Source organism: Lethenteron reissneri, chromosome 60 (assembly GCF_015708825.2).
Source record: "Lethenteron reissneri isolate LAM-NWPU_2019-01 chromosome 60, ASM1570882v1, whole genome shotgun sequence".
Taxonomy (NCBI): Eukaryota; Metazoa; Chordata; class Hyperoartia; order Petromyzontiformes; family Petromyzontidae; genus Lethenteron; species Lethenteron reissneri.
This window is the reverse complement of record NC_083838.1, coordinates 621,537-642,635: the sequence shown is the minus strand read 5'-3', so window position 1 is coordinate 642,635 and position 21,099 is coordinate 621,537. Positions and strand designations below refer to the sequence as shown.

The 21,099-nt window shown below is 52.8% G+C and overlaps 1 protein-coding gene across 1 annotated transcript in view; it reads left to right on the top strand.

The window, feature by feature from the left end:
• The first annotated feature begins 1,794 nt into the window (after nt 1-1,794).
• Nucleotides 1,795-21,099, top strand: part of LOC133357820 (uncharacterized) — a 41,784-nt gene continuing 22,479 nt past the window's right edge. The window contains exons 1-13 of the mRNA XM_061575961.1: nt 1,795-2,346; nt 8,181-8,318; nt 9,788-9,918; nt 10,977-11,108; nt 12,835-12,963; nt 14,393-14,517; nt 14,902-14,951; nt 15,575-15,627; nt 16,371-16,498; nt 18,377-18,560; nt 19,233-19,527; nt 20,365-20,471; nt 20,986-21,024. Coding sequence (XP_061431945.1) covers nt 2,011-2,346; nt 8,181-8,318; nt 9,788-9,918; nt 10,977-11,108; nt 12,835-12,963; nt 14,393-14,517; nt 14,902-14,951; nt 15,575-15,627; nt 16,371-16,498; nt 18,377-18,560; nt 19,233-19,527; nt 20,365-20,471; nt 20,986-21,024 — 1,847 coding nt within the window. The 5' untranslated portion in view covers nt 1,795-2,010. The remainder of the gene's footprint in view (nt 2,347-8,180; nt 8,319-9,787; nt 9,919-10,976; nt 11,109-12,834; nt 12,964-14,392; nt 14,518-14,901; nt 14,952-15,574; nt 15,628-16,370; nt 16,499-18,376; nt 18,561-19,232; nt 19,528-20,364; nt 20,472-20,985; nt 21,025-21,099) is intronic.

Genomic DNA, 21,099 nt, shown 5'->3' with positions numbered 1-21,099 from the left:
ATACGTAGCCAACCATGCTAATTGGAGGTTACCAGGTAAGGCCAGCTGAGCTATGTAGTTCATTTTCAGAAGCGACCTGGCCACAAATGATAGCCCAACGAAGTGGCTTATCGTCACGTGGACATTTATAGCAGCCAAATACTCTGAACGAATCGTGTTGATTCTACATGTCGGGCGCAAAACCGGAGGATAAGCATCCACGTGACCACGTGGAGAGAGACACGCACACTCCAAATATACAGCATGCGTCAGGGTCGGGATTAAACGTACGACCTCCTACGTACCAACCAAGGTAATTAACATCTCCCAGCCACCGTGGTGCCCCTGTTGTTTGGACCAAGAGCGAATCTGCTCAGCAGCAGCAATCGCTGCCTTCAGAGGCATCGTGGGGTTGAACTTTGGACGAGGAGAGCCAAAGGTGTTGGCTTCCAGTCGGGACCTGGACCCCCCCCCCCCCCCCCCCCCCCCCCCCCCCCCCCCCAATGAATTGTAATATTTATATTTTAAATGTGGACACATATGGAGAGATTCTCTAAGTGAAGTACAGTCGTCGAAATGAATAAATCACTTAAATAAACTATGGAGAGTCCTGGATTTGAACCACTCAACCAGCTGCCGCACAGCCGCTTGTCCCACTGAGCCACGGATGTGGTTCGTCACCCACGTGGCCCTGGCGGAGCTCCGAGTGACAGACTCCAACATGGGATAGCAAAGGAAAGACACACTCCAACACAACCACATCGTTGGAGGAACCTGGATTTGAACCCAGGCTTCACTATATTTAGGTGTTTATACCTCGTGACCGAATTAGCTGCAGAGCAGCAGCGACTAATACGGCGGGGAGGAATAAACACCGTGAGCTCTGATGCCACCCTCGGAGCTAGCAGCGTGTAGGGTGAGGAACTCTTATAAACTCCCGCTGGCAACACTGACATTGCATTAGTTCCAGCTGGTCTAGACGAAGGAACACTTTGATAAGTAAATACAGTAGTGTGGAGAACGCAGATTGGAACCCACGGCCTCATGGGTCGCAGCGTTGGCACCGATCCCGCAGAGCCACAGAGGAGCGACGCTCCGTGGAGTCTCTCCCTGTATGGGCAACATTGGAAGAGATTGCTATGGAGCAGTGGCGTAACTCGCTTTGTGGGGGGCACATAATCTCCATTGAAAACTCGTTTTTTGTGTGTTTAGTTTGATGTCCTTCCCCCGCACCTCCGATTAGCACAGGTGGCTACGTACGGTGAGAAATAAGTTCTACTTACATCCAGGAGGGTTCAAGGCTGGGTTTTGGGTTGGAGTCAGGGCACATGACCGCCACAGTTCAGTCCTCATGAAGCACAATCGATGTTGGCTCCCCTCTCGTTCTGCTGGGTGGAGCCATCCGTGAGAATTTGCAGAACACAAAGACAAAGAATCCTTAAACACTGTTAGGGCAAGTGCTGTCAGCGAGCACCCATTAAGGGCGGCACGGCAGGGTGGGTGGCCAGCACCACGCCCGGCCGCCTTTGTCTCCCCAGTGGCGATGTTTTCAAACTGCACCAGGTACTCATTTGAGGCTGAGTCAACCCAGAGAAGGCCAAGGACCGATTCAGAAAATCGTCACTGGTGGTGGCCGTGAGCGGGAATCGAACCTGGGTCGCCGGGTTCGTAGCACAGTGCGCTAACCACTACACTATCGTTCTCCTCCAGATAAACAAAGACATGCACACACAGATGCATTCCACACACACACACAGATGCACTCCACACAGAGACTTTCCACGCACACAGAGGCACACTACATACACACACAGGCACACTCCACACACACACTATCACTCTCGCTCTCTCGCACCGCCAGTAAACAATCTGCGCAGCACAGACGAAACCGGAGACTAGTCTCAAAGTTCAGCCGCTCTCTCTCCAGATTCCCTCCAGCGTTGGAGCGCTGAGCAGCGTGACAACAGCGACCACAGACAGAGAGAGAGAAAGCTAGCAGTGGAGAGCTGCGGAGATAGAGTGGTTGTGACCATGCTGTCCAGCCTACTGTGCGTGGCCGTCTCCACCGTCGTGCTTGCATCGCTGCTCGGGGCCCTGCTGGTGCGGACCCCCCCCGAGTCGGGAGCCCTGCATCGCGTCAAGGCGACGATCGCACTCGCCGCGTGCGCTCTCGTGCGCGCCGCGGCGTGGGGTCGCGGGAACCCCAGCGAGTCAGGGGCGCCGAGGGGGTCCAAGGGGAGAGGGGAGAAGAGACGGCGACAGGAGGAGCGGGAGAGATGGAATGTGGAGGAGGATGGAGAGCGATGGGATGAGGAGGACGAGGAGGAGGAGATGCAGAGCACGGGAGATGCGACTGCGAGGGATGAGGTGCGTGTATCCATTCACTCGTCATATCACCAAAAGCATGTCATCATAAACATCATTAGCGAGCAGAGGCATCACCATTATCATCATCATAAACTAAAAATACTTTTTTTTATTTTAGCAGGTAAGGCCCACTGAGCTATGTAGCTCTTTTTCGGAAGCGATCCGGCAATCACAAATGATAGCTCAATGAAGTAGCTTATCGCGTGGAAATGTATAGCAGCAGCCAAATGCTATAAATGCGTGATGTTGATTCTAAATGTGGAGAGAAAATCGGGGAGAGAGACATGCAAACTCCGGGATCGAACCAACGACCTCCTGTATACCAGGCGAGGTAGTTAACATCTCCTAGCCACCGTGGCGCCCTATCATCATCAACAAGGGCATCTGCATGAGGAACAGTAACAGCAGATATGAGAATGGCGACATTCGGAACAGATACAGATGAGATAGATTAATGAATCGAAATCTTTGCCGTCGCTGCTATGACTTTGACAGTGGTGCACAAGCAAAGTTAATATAAAATTAAATGTAACACATTCATCAACAACATTGTGTGTGTGGCCTTCAAAGGAACGACATAGAACAGGCGACGTTTTGGGCAATGGCCATTCATATCACGTAAATCAGAATTGAATTATAATAGTTGTTTTGTTAATTGGTTTATGTTAAAATTAAGATCTGATGAGCTGATAATTGTTGCAACGCTATTTTGTTCGTAAATCTCTGCCCCCTTTCGCTGCTTGGGTGCCCTTAGAATAAATCTCAGTTTGCTTATACCCCAGCCGCCACCACTGCTCATGATCATCGTTGAGAAAACAAAAAAAAATACACGGACACTTTTTTTACTACTGCGGTCACTAATCTCGTTAACAAAATTCAGAAAGTCTCTGACACGGTCAGAGCTAAGGCATGACATCTGAAGCAGCAGCAGCATTTGAACATTACAATACAATTACTAAACTATTAAGATTAAACAATGTTTATTTTACCAGGTCAGGCCCACTGAGCTGTAAAGCTCTTTTTCAGAAGCGACCTGGCCACAAATGATAGCCCAATCAAGTGGCTTATCATGTGGCAATTTATAGAAGCCAAATACTCTAAAAGCATGTTCTAATGTGGAGGAGAAAACCCGAGGACCAGGAGAAAAATCCACGCAACCACGGGGAGAGACATGCAAACTCCTAAATTCCAGCAGGCGTTAGGGTTAGGATCAAATCCACGACCTCCTGCATACCAGGCGAGGTAGTTAACATCTCTCGCCAGCGCGATATGTTAACTGTTACTAACAGCAACACGATAACCCTCAAGAACTATGAACACATCACCCAGACTTGGAATGCGCCCGATCTGGTCGGACCTCGAAAGCCAAGCAGATGTGAGCTTGCACCAAGCCTGGATGGGTGCCCACTATGCACAAACAGGTTGCCTGTCATAGGGCGGCCCGGTCGACGTTGTGGTTCTACGTAGTTGTACTATACATCTATGCTGCCTGCCTTTACCAATCTGTACTGACCAGCCGGGGAGAAGTATGGTAACAATGGCCTCCACAACCAGTATGGCAGTTTGGAGGCCCTCATCCAGCTGTGGATCGACAGAATGTCTCTATGCTCCTTGCGGGCATTGTGCGCCGCTCATCTCCACCAGTGGAAATTCCACATTCCCATGGCAGGGACCATCTTTAACAACCACTGACGACTTCGCACAACCTATTTTATGGCCCTGTAGAGATGAGAATGATGGTTTGCCTGTGCCAACCCTTGACCCGAAAATAAATTAAAGCATGTGCATTTATTACTCCAGTTACCCAGCAATGTCAGTGTGACGCGCGTGACGTCACTCCACGTCGACCAGCCCCCCTAATTAATAATCATGAACAGGTTACGTCCTCCACATGGACCCACCCCTCATTAATAATAATTAGCGGGTGACGTCACTCCACGGGGGGGGGGGCGAGGCGCCTCCTCCCCCCTCCTCGGCGTCAACTCACAACCCTCACGACAAAGGCAGAACCCTCACGTCACGCGATCTCCGTCTCGCTGTTGTTGAGACATCAAAGTAAAAAGGACGTCACGATGAATAAGGGATTATAACCTTCACATTAAATGTCTGTGTCACCGTGACCTTACTAACTGCACGCGAACGGATGCAAAGAACATCACGTTGCACTCTGCTTTTCGCTTGCAAGTTTCAGACTGAATGCAATACGCCCGTTCTTGGACAGGCTCTAGGCTAGTTGCTATATAACAGTGTACGGAATTAAAGGTTGTTAGCACGCAGCACGGCTATTACAATGAGCATAACGATCACCCAAATTGCTAATTCGTGAAATGACATTTAGAAGAACAGGATTCGTATAACGCGTTAAATTGTCGTATTTGCGACCATTAAGTACTGCACTGTGTGAAATAGGGCTAGACACACAAGACTGCAATGCCGTAACAACGCGCGCATATGCACAAGCTTCCAACGTGCACAGATTTAGCACTTTAATATAAAGCACTGATATCAACAATAATAATTAGCACATTTATTTAGGCGATTAAAATAGCGAGAGCATTGTGGAATGTGATGCAAACTCATGATCACGATTCTCACCTGCTCGCGTAGCTTCCGCATAACCACGTTGCCCTCGATGCGTCGGAAGTAACGAAACAAAGCAAACGATAACACAATGTATTAGCATTATACCTATGTCATTAGTCTAGTATCAGCAGCAATGTTCGTAATGGTTATTATTGTATTCTTAGGTTTTTTCGGTAAAGTCACCGTGTAGGTAGAACATCAAAATTAATAAAAATAAAATAAAACAAAAATCACGACGTTTCGGAGGCAACACAAGTCTCCGTCATCAGGTGGGACCGTCACAGCCGGATTAGCTGCATCAAGTGAGGCAATGATTCAAGATGTAATCCCTTAACAAGCAAGTTGAAGTTGAGTTGCTTGTTAAGGGATTACATCTTAAATCATTGCCTCACTTGATGCGGCTAATCCGGCTGTGACGGTCCCGTGATTTTTGTTTTATTTTATTTTTATTAATTTTGATGTTTTACCTACGTGACTTTACCGAAAAAACCTAAGAATATGAATCCTTGCAGTCACGAAAGCTTCAAGTCTAGAAGTGATTATTGTAGTTGTCGCGAACAAAGTGGGGATCACAGTGGCTGCTTCGGCGCCATGTCGAGCGGCGATATGAGCGCGCTTCTCATTGGTCAGAGGCTCCCCAACAACAGCCGCTCTGATTGGACGAGACGTTCCCCTTTCGTATCTGGGCGCGACCATTAGAGATTTAAAATAGGGGGGAGGGTGGAGGGCGGAATGTGTGAGTCGTAATTACAGAAATTAAGTTTTAAAAGAACACGAAATTAAGTTTTAAAATAAAACGAAGAGGATCAGGATTAGCGGGACCTGGACCGGTGCTTTAAATGTCAGCTCGTTAGGCTGCGTAGATCCGTAGATGTTAAGCGTCAAAGATTTGAAATTATATGAACAGACAACAGGGCAAGTTCAATGAAAGTGTAAAATAATAATGAAAGTGTGTAATAATAAAAGTGTGTTATTGGTTCTTCTGAAGAAGACCGCTTTTGTTGCAATCGAAACGTCGTGGGTTTTTTTGCTTTTAATTTAGATTTTAGTTTTCTATCTACGTGACTTTGCCGAAAGAACCAAGAATATGAATTCCTGCAGTCACGAAAGTTTTAAGTCTAAAAATAATAAAAGTGTGTAATAATAAAAGTGTGTAAGAATAATGATAAAAGTGTGTAATAATAAGAGTGCGTACGAATAATGAAAGTGTGTAATAATAAAAGTGTGTAAGAATAATAATAAAAGTGTGTAAGAATAAAAGTGCGTACGAATAATGAAAGTGTGTAATACTAAAGGTGCGCATAAAAGTGTGTAAGAATGAAAGTGTGTAACATTACAAGTGTGTAATGATAAATAAATAAATAAATCGCCAGATCGGCTCCCCAATGGACGGATCGATGTCCCCGTGGGTCAAGGTCCCAGGTCCCCGCGATAAGCGATGGCGATTAGATTGGTGACGCGTCCGCTCACAGCCGGAGTGTGGGGACTTCACCTCGACTGCAGCCTTGCACCCCTTTGGTTGTCAGTCGTTTAAAAAAATATATAGAATGTCAATAAACACATTGGGGTTTGATAAAACAAAAGTACTTACGTGCCCGTTCTTAATTTGTTTTGATGATTTAGCGTCTAAAAAATTAATCTGACCGCGTCTCACACCCCCAGAAAGGGCATGTCGCACCTCCAGAGCCGGATGATCCCATTAGCAAAGTAGCTACTACACGTGTAGTAGCTACTACACGTGTAGTAGCTACATATGTGGTAGCTGCTACATGTGTAGTAGCTACTACACCTGTAGTAGCTACTACACATGTAGTAGCTACATATAGTAGCTGCTATACGTGTAGTAGCTACTACACGTGTAGTAGCTACTACACGTGTAGTAGCTACTACATATGTAGTAGCTACATATGTGGTAGCTACTACATGTGTAGTAGCTAATACACATGTAGCTACTACACATGGAAGTACAAGGACCGCATGAGCAAAGACGTACGCAAGAAGAAGAAAAAGAAATCGAAGAGAAAGTGCGTCCTCATGTAAATTTAATTTAGCTACTACATATGTAGTAGTAGCTACATGTGTAGTAGCTACATGTGTAGTAGCTACTACACGTGTAGTAGCTACTACACGTGTAGTAGCTGCACGTGTAGTAGCTACATGTGTAGTAGCTACATGTGTAGTAGCTACTACACGTGTAGTAGCTACTACACGTGTAGTAGCTGCATGTGTAGTAGCTGCATGTGTAGTAGCTACATGTGTAGTAGCTGCAAGTGTAGTAGCTGCATGTGTAGTAGCTACATGTGTAGTAGCTACGGGTCCTGCACTTTCAAGGGCCCCGCGCTAAATGCTTTCAAGCTATAAATTCCGGTTGAGTGATTCTGCACTTGCTCTAATATTGTAGTACTATACCACCATCAACTTTTACGAACGACTGGGTGTTTAGGGTTTGCGATTTGTCGTATTATTTGGCTGTATAGCAAACGAAATAATACAATTACTTTACTATGCAACTTAAAAATGTGTGTTTTATATTGATGTGTTTTTTTTAGGGTCCCTTTAGAACATCATGCTACAGGTCCCGCACTAGCTTAATCCGGCGCTGCGTGCACCCCAGGCTAAGAACCACTGATCTACGCTGTGCACGCGATAAGCCACTTCGTTGGGCTATCATTCGTGACGGCCAGCTCGCTCAGTGGGCCTTACCTGGTAAAGTAAAAATAGTCATTCGTTTATACAACCGACGGTTCGTTGTTCTGTGTGGTGACCACAGTTTCTTCACACAAATGTGCATCATCATCATCATCACGTATAACACGTAGGCTTTCGCGACCAACATTATTCATAATAAAGTTTTTTGGGTTAGATCGCGTTATTTATAAATGTGTCGCAACCCTCCACCACCCGACACGGCCAATCAGTAGAAAAAGTGTCACGTTGACAAAAGCCAAATAGTTCACTACTTTAGCCCACCGGTGTGTTGAAGAGTGAATCCACAACATTTAATAATTTTGAGTAACCCAAAAACCTTTATTATCAATCATCATCACGATCAGGGATCCACTGCTGCTGCTGCCATGATTGGCGTGCAGTGGATGCGGCTCAAAGGGGTTGTGATCCACGAGCCTGAGGGCGGGAGATCGAAACCAAGGGGATCGTCCGCATGATCGGGTCAATCGCGGCGGATTGACTTGTGGCTGGTGCGTGATGGGACCCCCTCCCCCCTGGACGATGCGTCTGGTGGTGTCTCGCAGGAGCACGAGGAGTCCCTCGATTTTCATGGTTGGGCACCTGAGGGGCAGACGCTGTTGGTGGCGAGAATCGGCCAGGCCGCCGGGACGGAGCGACAGGTCTGGCTTTACCTGCGCACACCTGAGCACGGGCACCTGCAGGTGAGAGCGTGGCGAGCGTACTCACTCCACTCTGGCATTCAATCCGCTCCGGTATCACACCGCTCCAGTTTTAAATCAGGGCAAACAGCCATTATGCTCCAGTATTCACTCTGCCCCAGTATTCACACTGCTCTCGTATTCACTCTGCTCCAGTATTCACACCGCTTCAGTATTCACTCTGCCCCAGTATCCACTCTGCTCCGGCTTGCTCACTGCTCCAGTATTTAGTCCACTAAAATTCACTCCTCTCCAGTATTCACTCCACTCCAGTGTCGCTGTGTGCCGTTCCATCCGTCAGAAGTGCTGGCTCAGAGCACTTCTGATTAGCACGGTTGGCTACGGACGGTGCGAAATAAGTTCAAGCTACATACACACAGACACACCGCTCGCACACACACACACCCCGCTCGTACACACACACACACCGCTCGTACACACACACACACACCGCTCGTACACACACACACACACCGCTCGTACACACACACACACACCGCTCGTACACACACACTCCCCGCTCGTACACACACACGGACAGCATATCGCAGCATATCACACAGACCCGCACTCCCAACTTCACCGAAACCTGGCCAGGGGCCAACGTTCAAGGATGCTCAGCGATGAACCCAGTAAGGGATGGGGTGGTGTTGGTGGTGGTTGTTGTGGTGGTGATAACGGCAGTGGTGGTGATTGTGGTGGTGGTGATAACGGCAGTGGTGGTGGTGGTTGTGGTGGTGGTGGTGATACGGCAGTGGTTGTGGTGGTTGTGGTGATAACGGCAGTGGTGGTGGTTGTGGTGGTGGTGATAACGGCAGTGGTGGTGATTGTGGTGGTGGTGATAACGGCAGTGGTGGTGGTGGTTGTGGTGGTGGTGGTGATACGGCAGTGGTTGTGGTGGTTGTGGTGATAACGGCAGTGGTGGTGGTTGTGGTGGTGGTGATAACGGCGGTGGTGGTGGTTGTGGTGGTGGTAAAGGCAGTGGTGGTGGTGATAACGGCAGTGGTGGTGGTTGTGGTGGTGGTGATAACGGCGGTGGTTGTGGTGGTGGTAAAGGCAGTGGTGGTGGTGATAACGGCAGTGGTGGTGGTGGTTGTGGTGGTGGTGATAACGGCACCGCCACCCCTTGCTCACAGCTCTTGCACCAACATGCTGAGGAGGCTATATGGGGGATCTTTGTCTTGTGTGTGTGAGAGCGCGCTACGAACCCGGCGACCCGAGTTCGATTCCCGCTCACAGCCAACACCGATGACGCTGATCTGAACCGGTCCTGGGCCTCCCCTAGGTCGACTCAGCCTCAAACGAGGACTTGGTGCGGTGTATAAAACGTCGCCACTAGGGAGACAAAGGCGGCCGGGCGTGGTGCTGGCCACCCACCTCCTCGTGTGCCGTGCCGGCTTTCGTAGGTGCTCGCTAACAGCACTTGCCCCAGCAGTCTGTGAAGGCTATACAGGGGATCTTTGTCTTTGCAGCACATCGCCTACGCGGGCACGGCAGTGCGTGCCGAGGGGGGCCACGCGGGGGGCTGGAGGGCGGGGGGGCTGCGCATGGCGTGCCTCGAGCCACAGCGGCGATGGAAGATTTCGTTCAATGGGATCATGCGGTACTGTGCAGCAGCATCAGCAGCATCATCATCATCAGCAGCAGCATCATCAGCAGCAGCAGCGTCATCAGCAGCAGCAGCGTCATCATAATCAGCAGCAGCATCATCATCAGCAGCAGCAGCGTCATCATCATCAGCAGCATCATCATCATCATCAGCAGCAGTAGCATCATCATCAGCAGCAGCAGCGTCATCATCATCGACATCATCATCATCGACATCATCATCAGCAGCAGCGACATCACCATCATCAACAGCGTCATCAGCAGCAGCATCATCATCAGCAGCGTCATCATCATCAGCAGCGTCATCATCAGCATCATCGACATAATTATCAGATACTCATCTTCATTGTCATCGCAAGTGGCCACTGCAACAGTAATCATCGCTGCATCATTGTCATCAGCAGGATCTCGGTTATCATCATCCGTTGATATCATCTACAGCAGAAGCAGCAATAACTACAATCATCATATCATCAACAATATCATCATCAAAGCATTATCATTGTCATCATCATCCATCAAACGCAATCATCACCCGTAATCGATAATCATTGCCATCCTCACACAACATCCTTGTTATCAGCAGCAGCATTAATCATCGCCATCAATACCATCATGTTTTCGAGCGCGTCTGCGATGACGATAGTGTGTAAGGACTGTTCATGAAACTGTGTGTGAGACTGTGAGACTGTGTGTGTGTGAGACTGTGTATGTGCGTGAGACGATGTGTGTGTGAGACTGTGGGGAGCGATAGTGTAGCGGTTAGCGCGCTGCGCTACGAACCCGGGGTTCGATTCCCGCTCACGGCAAACACCAACAGTGAAGATTATTTGAACCGGTTCTGGGCCTCCCCTAGGTCGACTCAGCCTCAAATGAGTACCTGGTGCGGTGTGTAAAAATCACCACTAGGGAGACAAAGGCGGTCGGGCGTGGTGCTGGCCACCCACCCCCTCGTGTACCGTTGCGGCCTTCATAGGTGCTCGCTAACAGCACTTGCCCCGACAGTCTGTGAGAGGCAATACGGGTAATCTTTATCTTTGTGTGGTCGTGCAGGAAGGGGTCTGTGCAAGGGGAGCATTGCAAAGACGAGGAGAGTGAGGAGCTGAACGAGGAGCTGGAGGAGGATGAGGTGGATGAGGTGGGCGAAGAAGAGGAGGGAGTGGTCCACGTGCGCTTCACCTTCACGTGAGTGACCTACAGACGCACATTGTGTGTGTGTGTGAGGACGTGTGTGTGTGAGGACGTGTGTGTGTGAGGACGTGTGTGTGTGTGAGGACGTGTGTGTGTGAGGACGTGTGTGTGTGAGGACGTGTGTGTGTGTGAGGACGTGTGTGGTGTGAGGACGTGTGTGTGTGAGGACGTGTGTGTGTGAGGACGTGTGTGTGAGGACGTGTGTGTGTGAGGACGTGTGTGTGTGAGGACGTGTGTGTGTGAGGACGTGTGTGTGTGAGGACGTGTGTGTGTGAGGACGTGTGTGTGTGAGGACGTGTGTGTGTGTGAGGACGTGTGTGTGTGAGGACGTGTGTGTGTGAGGACGTGTGTGTGTGAGGACGTGTGTGTGTGAGGACGTGTGTGTGTGAGGACGTGTGTGTGTGAGGACGTGTGTGTGTGTGAGGACGTGTGTTTGAGGACGTGTGTGTGTGAGGACGTGTGTGTGTGAGGACGTGTGTTTGAGGACGTGTGTGTGTGAGGACGTGTGTGTTTGAGGACGTGTGTGTGTGTGAGGACGTGTGTGTGTGAGGACGTGTGTGTGTGAGGACGTGTGTGTGTGTGAGGACGTGTGTGTGTGTGAGGACGTGTGTGTGTGAGGACGTGTGTTTGAGGACGTGTGTGTGTGAGGACGTGTGTGTGTGTGAGGACGTGTGTGTGTGAGGACGTGTGTTTGAGGACGTGTGTGTGTGAGGACGTGTGTGTGTGTGAGGACGTGTGTGTGTGAGGACGTGTGTGTGTGAGGACGTGTGTGTGTGAGGACGTGTGTGTGTGGTCCATTGGCCAGTCATCTCAGTCGACCCGTGGCACCTGCTGGGTCTGTCCTGTGACCTCCTGCCAGCGGACGTTCGACACTTCACATGGGATGTTGGCTACCAACAACAAGGCAACTCCTACGACTAATTGGGAATGGGACGCAAGCGTAGGATTGATCACCCTGTCGCTGGCCGCCTTTGGGGAGGGTGTATAGTATGAAAGGCCGAAACACCCTAGGAACCAAAGGGTCACTACTGACGATGCGCTCCCCAAATTTCACCAGGCTCACTGTTCATGAACTCTTGGAGGTGCTTGCACAAAGGATAGTAACATCTCATCCTGTGTTCTTTGGAATCAACGTGCACCTAGCCTGGCACAACCGCCGTTGTGACGTCACCGCCACTTGGTGGCGACAGGCGGTTGTTGTTGCATCTGTGTGTGTGTGGGGGGAGCGGTGGTGTAGTGGTTGGCACGCTGCACTACTAACACGGCCACCCGAGTTCGATTCCTGCTCACAGTCAACGCCAGTGACGAATTATCTGAACCGATCCTGGGCCTCCCCCCCTGGTCGACTCGGCCTCAAATGAGTACCGGGTGCGGTGTGTAAACATCGGGGAGACAAAGGCGGGCGGGCGTGGTGCTGGCCACCCACACCCTCGTGTGCCGTGCCGGCCTTCATATGTGCTACTCGCACTTGCCCCAACAGTTTGGTAAGGCTACACGGGGGATCTTTGTCTTTGTGTGAGTAGCGGTTAGCGAAGGAGGCATCATCACGGCCGATCCTGCTGCTGACGCGGTCGCCTGGACACTCAACACGCAGTGGGGCTCGGTCCCTTACCTGTCGAGCGGCCAGGTGAAAGGCTGCGGATCAAGGCGAAAGTCACCACGAAATATTCTTATTTGAGGATAAATACTCCGACTGTGCCTCTGCCCCCCCCCCCCCCAGGTGGACCGCCTTCACCCTCCCCTTCGACTTCCCGGCCGAGTCGCCGAGCGCCGCCGCCGTGGCGGACGCAGCGGCGCGCGAGCCCTGGGGCCGCCGCGCGCCCTCGTCGCTGCTGCTCGTCCTGCGCAGGTGACGGGCGGCAGGGCCGCCACGCTGCCCAGCCAGCATCGCGCCAGCAGCAGGGGCAGAGGGGGTGGAGGAGCAAGTGGAGGAGGAGGAGGAGGGGCAGGGGGGGAGTAGAAGCAAGTGGAGGAGGAGGAGGCGCAGGGGGGGAGTAGGAGCAAGTGGAGGAGGAGGAGGCGCAGGGGGGGTGTAGGAGCAAGTGGAGGAGGAGGAGGAGGGGCAGGGGGGGAGTAGGAGCAAGTGGAGGAGGAGGAGGCGCAGGGGGGGAGTAGGAGCAAGTGGAGGAGGAGGAGGCGCAGGGGGGGAGTAGGAGCAAGTGGAGGAGGAGGAGGCGCAGGGGGGGAGTAGGAGCAAGTGGAGGAGGAGGAGGAGGGGCAGGGGGGGAGTAGGAGCAAGTGGAGGAGGAGGAGGCGCAGGGGGGGAGTAGGAGCAAGTGAATAAGAAGGAGTAGCAGGTGGAGCAGGTGGAGGAGGTGGAGGAGGAAGTGGAGGAGAAGGAGGAGCAGGTGGAGGAGAGGGAGAAGCAGGAGCAGGTAGAGTAGGAGGAGCAGGTGGAGGAGAGGGAGGAGATGGAACAGGTGTAGGAAGAGGATGAACAGGTGGAGGAGAAGAAGGAGCAGGTGGAGGAGATGGAGGAGATGGAGCAGGTGTAGGAGGAGGATGAACAGGTGGAGGAGAAGGAGGAGCAGGTGGAGCAGGTGGAGGAGAAGTAGGAGCAGGTGGAGCAGGTGGAGGAGATGGAGGTGTTTGATCCGTAAGGGAGTTTTCAGCCAATTAAATGCAAGGAATTGTAGCTACAAAAATATTTCAGAAGCGACCGGCCACAAACGAAGTGGTTTATCATCATCACGTGGAAATTTATAGCAGTAGCCAAATTCTCTAAACGCGTGGTGATGTTGATTGTAAATGTGGTGGAAAACCCGGAGAACCCGGAGAAAAATCCACGTGACCACGGGGAGAGAGACACACAAACTCTAAATATACAGCAGCAGGCGTCAAGGTCGGGTTCGAACCCACGACCTCCTACACACCAGGCGAGGTAGTCAACATCTCATGGCCACGGCGTCCTGTGCACCAGGCGAGGTAGTCAACATCTCATGGCCACGGCGTCCTGTGCACCAGGCGAGGTAGTCAACATCTCCTAGCCACCGTATCTAGGCTCATCTTTTTGTATCGAATTCTAAAACAATGGCTCTTGTTGGTAATTATCTCAACCACGTGTGTTTTTTAACGAAACGTCCTTTTTTTACAATTGTTGCAAAGTGCCTTAAATGAACGCCCTTCACACATATACACGCCTTTAGGTACTCCTCGCGGGCAGGGCCAGGGGCAGGGCCAGGGGCAGGGCCAGGGGCAGGGCCAGGGCAGGGCAGCTTCCCATCCAGCAGTGGAGCGAGCGAGCGAGCTGGTGGTTGATGCGTGTGGCGTGAGAGCAGGTGGTGGGCCGCAGGGCAGAGCGTGCACCGCGAGCAGTGGGGACAGATGCTGGGCTCGCTGGAGGTGCACGGACGAGGAGGCGGCTCGCAGCTGCTGCTCAGGGCGGTGCGCACTCGCTCGCGAGGTGCGTATGCGTGTATGGTGCGTGTTGTATGTATGTTGTGTGCATGTATGGTGTGTGTGTTGTATGTATGTTGTGTGCATGTATGATGGTGTGTGTTGTACTTCAGTGTATAGCTCCAGTGGCTTTCGAATATCAGAAGGAAGAGCGTTCCAGACGGCCACAGAAGCGCATGTTGTATGCGTGGTACGTGCATTGTGTGCGTACACATGAACTCACACGTGTGTGAGATGGTGAGTGATGGTGTGTGAGATGGTGAGTGATGGTGAGATGGTGTGAGATGGTGAGTGATGGTGAGTGATGGTGAGCGATGGTGTGTGTGTGAGATGGTGAGTGATGGTGAGTGATGGTGAGTGAGTGTTTATCCGCATGTTGTGTTGGCCACAGGACCGAGAGACTCCATCGACCACTACATCTCGTTCCTGGCACACTTCGAGGTGTGTGTGTGTGTGTCCGCTGTGTGTGTGTGTGTCCGCGGCGTGTGTGTGTGTCCGCGGCGTGTGTGTGTGTGTCCGCGGCGTGTGTGTGTGTGTGTGTCCGCTGCGTGAGTGCGTGTGGTGCTGGCCACCCACTCCCTCTTGTGTCGTGCCGGCCTTCATAGATGCTTGTTGACAGCACTTGCCCCAACAGTCTAACCGGACATCTGTGAAAAAAAGTTTCACAGCTCATCGGATTCCTCCAGCATAAGTAAATATTCTTATTCTGATTCCATCTGTTAAGGCGACACGGGTAATCATTGGATTTTTGTTGTCCTTACCCTGCACCTCCGATTAGCACGGTTGGCTACGTACGGTGCGAAAAAAGTTAGACACACATGCGCACATCGTGCGTGTGTGGTCTTGTGGAGGTTGACTCGGCCTCAAATGGGTACCTGGTGCGGGGTGTAGTAAACATCGTCACTGGGGAGACAAAGGCGGCCGGGCGTGGTGCTGGCCACCCACCCCCTCGTGTGTCGTGCTCGCCTTAATAGGTGCTCGCTAACAGCACTTGTCCCAACAGCGTGTTCGAAGCTATTCGGTGACCTTTGTCTGTTGTGTCTGTGTCACTCTGTGCACGTCAGGACGGAACTTGCATTCACGTGACCGCTCTGTGCATCCCTGACATCACCTCTTGGTGAGTGAGTGACCCTACAACCACCACCACCAGCAACAACACAACCAGCACCACCACCAGCACCACCACCAGCACCACCACCACCAGTGCCACTATCAGCAGCAGTTGCAGCGGAAACACAATCGGCCGATCTCGTCCATGAATGTAGAGACACTCCACGGCAGTGTGGTCATGGCCAGGCCACCCACAAGTGCGGACCGTGGAGTCAGCCCACCGTGGGAGTCTGCGCCCCTTCAACAGAGGAGCAGCAGCAGCGGGCCTTGACATTAGCAGCGAGCACCTGAGCATGTTGCAGCCGTCTTGTGCGAGAATACAATGATCAGACACATTCGTGACTCTCCATCAGCAGCACCACCACCACCGCCGTACAGCAATACCCCCCCCCCCCCCCCCACACACACACAAGGACAAAGACCCCCACGTGTAGCCTGAGCAGACTTGTAGGGCAAGTGCTGTTCGCAAGCAGCACCTGTGAAGGCCGGCACGGCACACGAGGGGGTGGGTGGCCAGCACCACACCCGGCCGCCTTTGTCTCTCCAGTGGTGATGTTTACACATCGCACCAGGTACTCATTTAAGGCTGAGTCAACCTCGGGGAAGCCCAGGACCAGTTCAGACAACCGTCACTCGTGTTGAGTGGCCGTGAGCAGGAATCAAACTCGGGTCGCCGGTGAAATCGTGGGGAAGCGCGCGAACTTCTGTGCCACCGCTCAACTCAACCCGCCCCCCCGCCCCCCGCGGCAGCCTCAGCGTGGGCTACGTGATGCGGCCAAACGGCATCAAGCACGGCCTGGAGTGGAGCGACATCTGCCTGGCCGACGTGGAGAAGCACGGCGAGCTCAGAGACACCTACCGGCTCACGCTACGCGCAGGTGAGTGTCCAAATACACCTACCACTCACGCTCCACGCAGATGTGAGTCTATACACACCTACCACTCACGCTACACAAAGGTGTGAGTCCAGACACACCTACCACTCACGCTACACACAGATGTGAGTCCAGACACACCTACCACTCACGCTCCACGCAGGTGTGAGTCCAGACACACCTACCACTCACGCTCCACGCAGGTGTGAGTCCAGACACACCTACCACTCACGCTCCACGCAGGTGTGAGTCCAGACACACCTACCACTCACGCTCCACGCAGGTGTGAGTCCAGACACACCTACCACTCACGCTCCACGCAGGTGTGAGTCCAGACACACCTACCACTCACGCTCCACGCAGGTGTGAGTCCAGACACACCTACCACTCACGCTACACACAGGTGTGAGTCTAGACACACCTACCACTCACACTACGCGCAGGTGTGAGTCCAGACATACCTACCACTCACACTCCACGCAGGTGTGAGTCCAGACACACCTACCACTCACGCTACACACAGGTGTGAGTCCAGACACACCTACCACTCACGCTACACACAGGTGTGAGTCCAGACACACCTACCACTCACGCTACACACAGGTGTGAGTCCAGACACACCTACCACTCACGCTACACACAGGTGTGAGTCCAGACACACCTACCACTCACGCTACACACAGGTGTGAGTCCAGACACACCTACCACTCACGCTCCACACAGGTGTGAGTCCAGACACACCTACCACTCACACTCCACGCAGGTGTGAGTCCAGACACACCTACCACTCACACTCCACGCAGGTGTGAGTCCAGACACACCTACCACTCACGCTACACACAGGTGTGAGTCTAGACACACCTACCACTCATGCTACACACAGGTGTGAGTCTAGACACACCTACCACTCACGCTCCACGCAGGTGTGAGTCTAGACACACCTACCACTCACGCTACACACAGGTGTGAGTCCAGACACACCTACCACTCACGCTCCACACAGGTGTGAGTCCAGACACACCTACCACTCACACTCCACGCAGGTGTGAGTCCAGACACACCTACCACTCACGCTCCACGCAGGTGTGAGTCTAGACACACCTACCACTCACGCTACACACAGGTGTGAGTCCAGACACACCTACCACTCACACTCCACGCAGGTGTGAGTCCAGACACACCTACCACTCACGCTCCACACAGGTGTGAGTCCAGACACACCTACCACTCACACTCCACGCAGGTGTGAGTCCAGACACACCTACCACTCACGCTCCACGCAGGTGTGAGTCTAGACACACCTACCACTCACGCTACACACAGGTGTGAGTCCAGACACACCTACCACTCATGCTACACTTACTTCACCATGGGAGTCGTCCAGTTTATCATGGAAGTCCAGTTCACCATGGGAGTCCAGTTCACCATGGGAGTCCAGTTCACCATGGGAGTCCAGTTCACCATGGAAGTCCAGTTCACCATGGGAGTCCAGTTCACCATGGAAGTCCAGTTCACCATGGGAGTCCAGTTCACCATGGAAGTCCAGTTCACCATGGGAGTCCAGTTCACCATGGGAGTCCAGTTTACCATGGGAGTCCAGTTCACCATGGAAGGCTCATCAATGACTGCTGCCCTGTGACCGCTGTCTATTAAGGGACCGCCACCGTCTCGTATTCGCCACCACGGTGCAGTGCGGCTCGTGAAATTTCAAGTTGATTTTACCGAATTAGAAACCAAAAATTATTTTCTCATTTTCTTGATTGCCAACCCCCTTCTAAACAATCTGAATAACGCACGCTTCTAAACAACAACGACAGCAAACAAAGCAACGCCAACAAACGGGTGCGTGGCAGCACCAATGAGCGTGTCCCCGTGTCCCAGGCGGGCGCACGCACCGCCTGCTCGCCCAGCCCGCCCGCGAGGCGCGGGGCGCGAGCCGCAGCCGCCTGCAGCCGGGGGCGGAGCAGCCGGGGACGGAGATCGACCACGACGACTGCGCCTCCTCCCGCTACCTCCTGGACAACGACGTCCGCGGATGGGGAACCGTGCGGCTGAGCCGACGCAGGTAACAGAGCTGTGTCAGCAGCAGCAGCACGACGAGAAGTAGCAGTGGCAGCAGTCGGAGTAGCGACGTAACGAGAATGAGTGTGCACTGTCGCAGCAGTAGCTAGCAGCAGGACTAGAAGAAGCAGTGGCAGCTGTATTAGCAGCAGCAGCACTATAAGTATCAGTGGCAGCTGTATTAGTGGTAGCAGTCGGAGTAGCGACGTAACGAGAATGAGTGTGCACTGTAGCAGCAGTAGCAGCAGCAGCACGAGAAGTAGGAGTTGCAGCGGCAGAAGAAATTTCATGAGCAGTGTCAGCTGTATTAGCAGCAGCAGCAGCATGACTATAATTATATTGTCGGTGTTTTACTCGTGCGTGTTCGGAGCCCTGCTAAAAACGTCACGATAACATCACGACAGTGATGACGATGGTGACGATGGTGCTGACGACAATGATGACTATGGTGCTGACAATGATGATGATGATGTTGATGATGTTGATGATAATGGCGGTGATGTTGACGATGATGACGGTGACAATGATATTGATGATGAAGATGACGATAACGATGATTACGGTGCTGACGCCGATGATGATTTTGACGATGATGACGAGGATGATTACGGTGATGATGATCGTGACAATGATGATGATGTTGACAACGATGATGATGACGACGGCGACGACGCAGGCAAGAAGGGCACGGCGCGAGCGGAGGAGGAGGAGGAGCTCGCAGGCCTCCGGCGGTGGTCCTCGAGCGTCGTCCCGTGGAGCTGGGGCCCGCGGCCGAGTCTGGGAAGCCTCTTGTGCCTCTGGAGAATCTGGTGCCTGGGGAGTCTCTGGTGCCTGGGGAGCCTCTGGAGAATCTGGAGTCTCTCGTGTTGTCGCTGCACGACGCTCGCTGCCGCGTGGCGCGCGCCGTAGGCGGCAAAGCCGCGCAGCTCGCCACGCTCAGCGCGGCGGGGCAGGGCAGCGCGCCGGTGCCGGTGAGTGACGGCCTGGCTGTCTGTGGCTGTGTGTGTGTCTCTGTGTGTGTGTGTCTCTGTGTGTGTGTGTCTCTGTGTGTGTGTCTGTGTGTGTGTGTCTCTGTGTGTGTGTCTGTGTGTATCTGTCTGTGTGTGTCTGTGTGTGTGTGTGTGTCTGTGTGTGTCTGTGTCTGTGTGTGTATGTGTGTGTATGTGTGTGTGTATGTGTGTCTGTGTGTGTGTCTCTGTGTGTGTGTCTGTGTGTGTGTCTGTGTGTGTGTCTCTGTGTGTGTGTCTGTCTGTGTGTGTGTCTGTGTGTGTGTCTGTGTGTGTGTCTGTGTGTGTGTGTCTCTGTGTGTGTGTCTCTGTGTGTGTGTCTGTGTGTCTTTGTCTGTGTGTGTGTCTGTGTGTGTCTGTGTGTGTATGTGTCTGTGTGTGTCTCTGTGTGTGTATGTATGTTTGTGTGTGTGTGTCTGTGTGTCTATCTGTGTATATCTGTCTGTGTGTGTCTGTGTGTGTGTATCTGTCTGTGTGTGTCTGTGTGCGTGCGTTGGATTTATTTTGCACCGTACGTAGTCAACGGTGCTAATCGCAGGTGCGGGGGGGGGGCGCGCTTTCGGTTGAGCTTTCACGGCCGTCTGGAACGCTCTTCCTTGCGATATTTGGAAGCCACTGGAACTGTGCACTTTTAAATCATCATCAAGATTGACAAACTTCTTCAGAAGCGCTCTCTATGTTTAGCGCTGTTGTCCTTCCCCCTGCACCTCCGATGGGCGTGGTTGGCTACGTACGGTGCGAAAGAAGTGCAACATACACACACGTGCGTTCACACGCGGGTGGGTGCCGTGCGCTGCGCAGTACACGGTCCCTCGCGGGGTCTGCGTCACCGTCGCCGCATTCGACCTCCACGTGTCCGCCGAGCCGACGCTCGCCCTCTCCGTGCGGCAACTCTCCGACCTGGCCTGGTGAGTCGCTCCTCCCGGACTCTCCGGGCCCCCCTCGCCTCCTCCACCACCCCCCCCTCCCACCTCTGACGCACGCAGCCACTCCGTTCGAGACGCTACGACGCGTCAGCTGTGCTGGCTGTGTGTGTCCATCCCGTGAGCGCAAGGGGTGACCCCCCCCCCATCAGCCAACGATTCGTCACGTCTCTCCCAAACTCTCCTCTACCCTCTCTCACACTCTCCCCAACGCTCTCACGTTCTCCCCAACGCTGTCTCCCCTCTTGTTTCTCCCGCTCTTCCCCACTCTCTCCTCAATTCACTCACTCTCACAACTTCTGCCGTACTCTCTCACACTCTACTCTCTCGCCTCTCTCACCTCTCTCACCTGCTCTCACCTCTCTCACACTCTACTCTCTCACCTGCTCTCCGCTCTCCCCTGCTTTCCCCTACGCTCCCAAACGATCCCCATACTCTCTGACACTCCCCCTCTCCCCCCTCCCCCCCTCCCCCCTCCCCCCTCTCCCCGTGCACGCAGCGGCAGAGTGACGGGAGACCTGCAGGACTCCTGCTCCAGGTGGGTGATGGTTGCTGAGCACACACAATGACAAAGGTCCCCCGTGTAACCTCCACGTGCTGTTGGGCCAAGCGC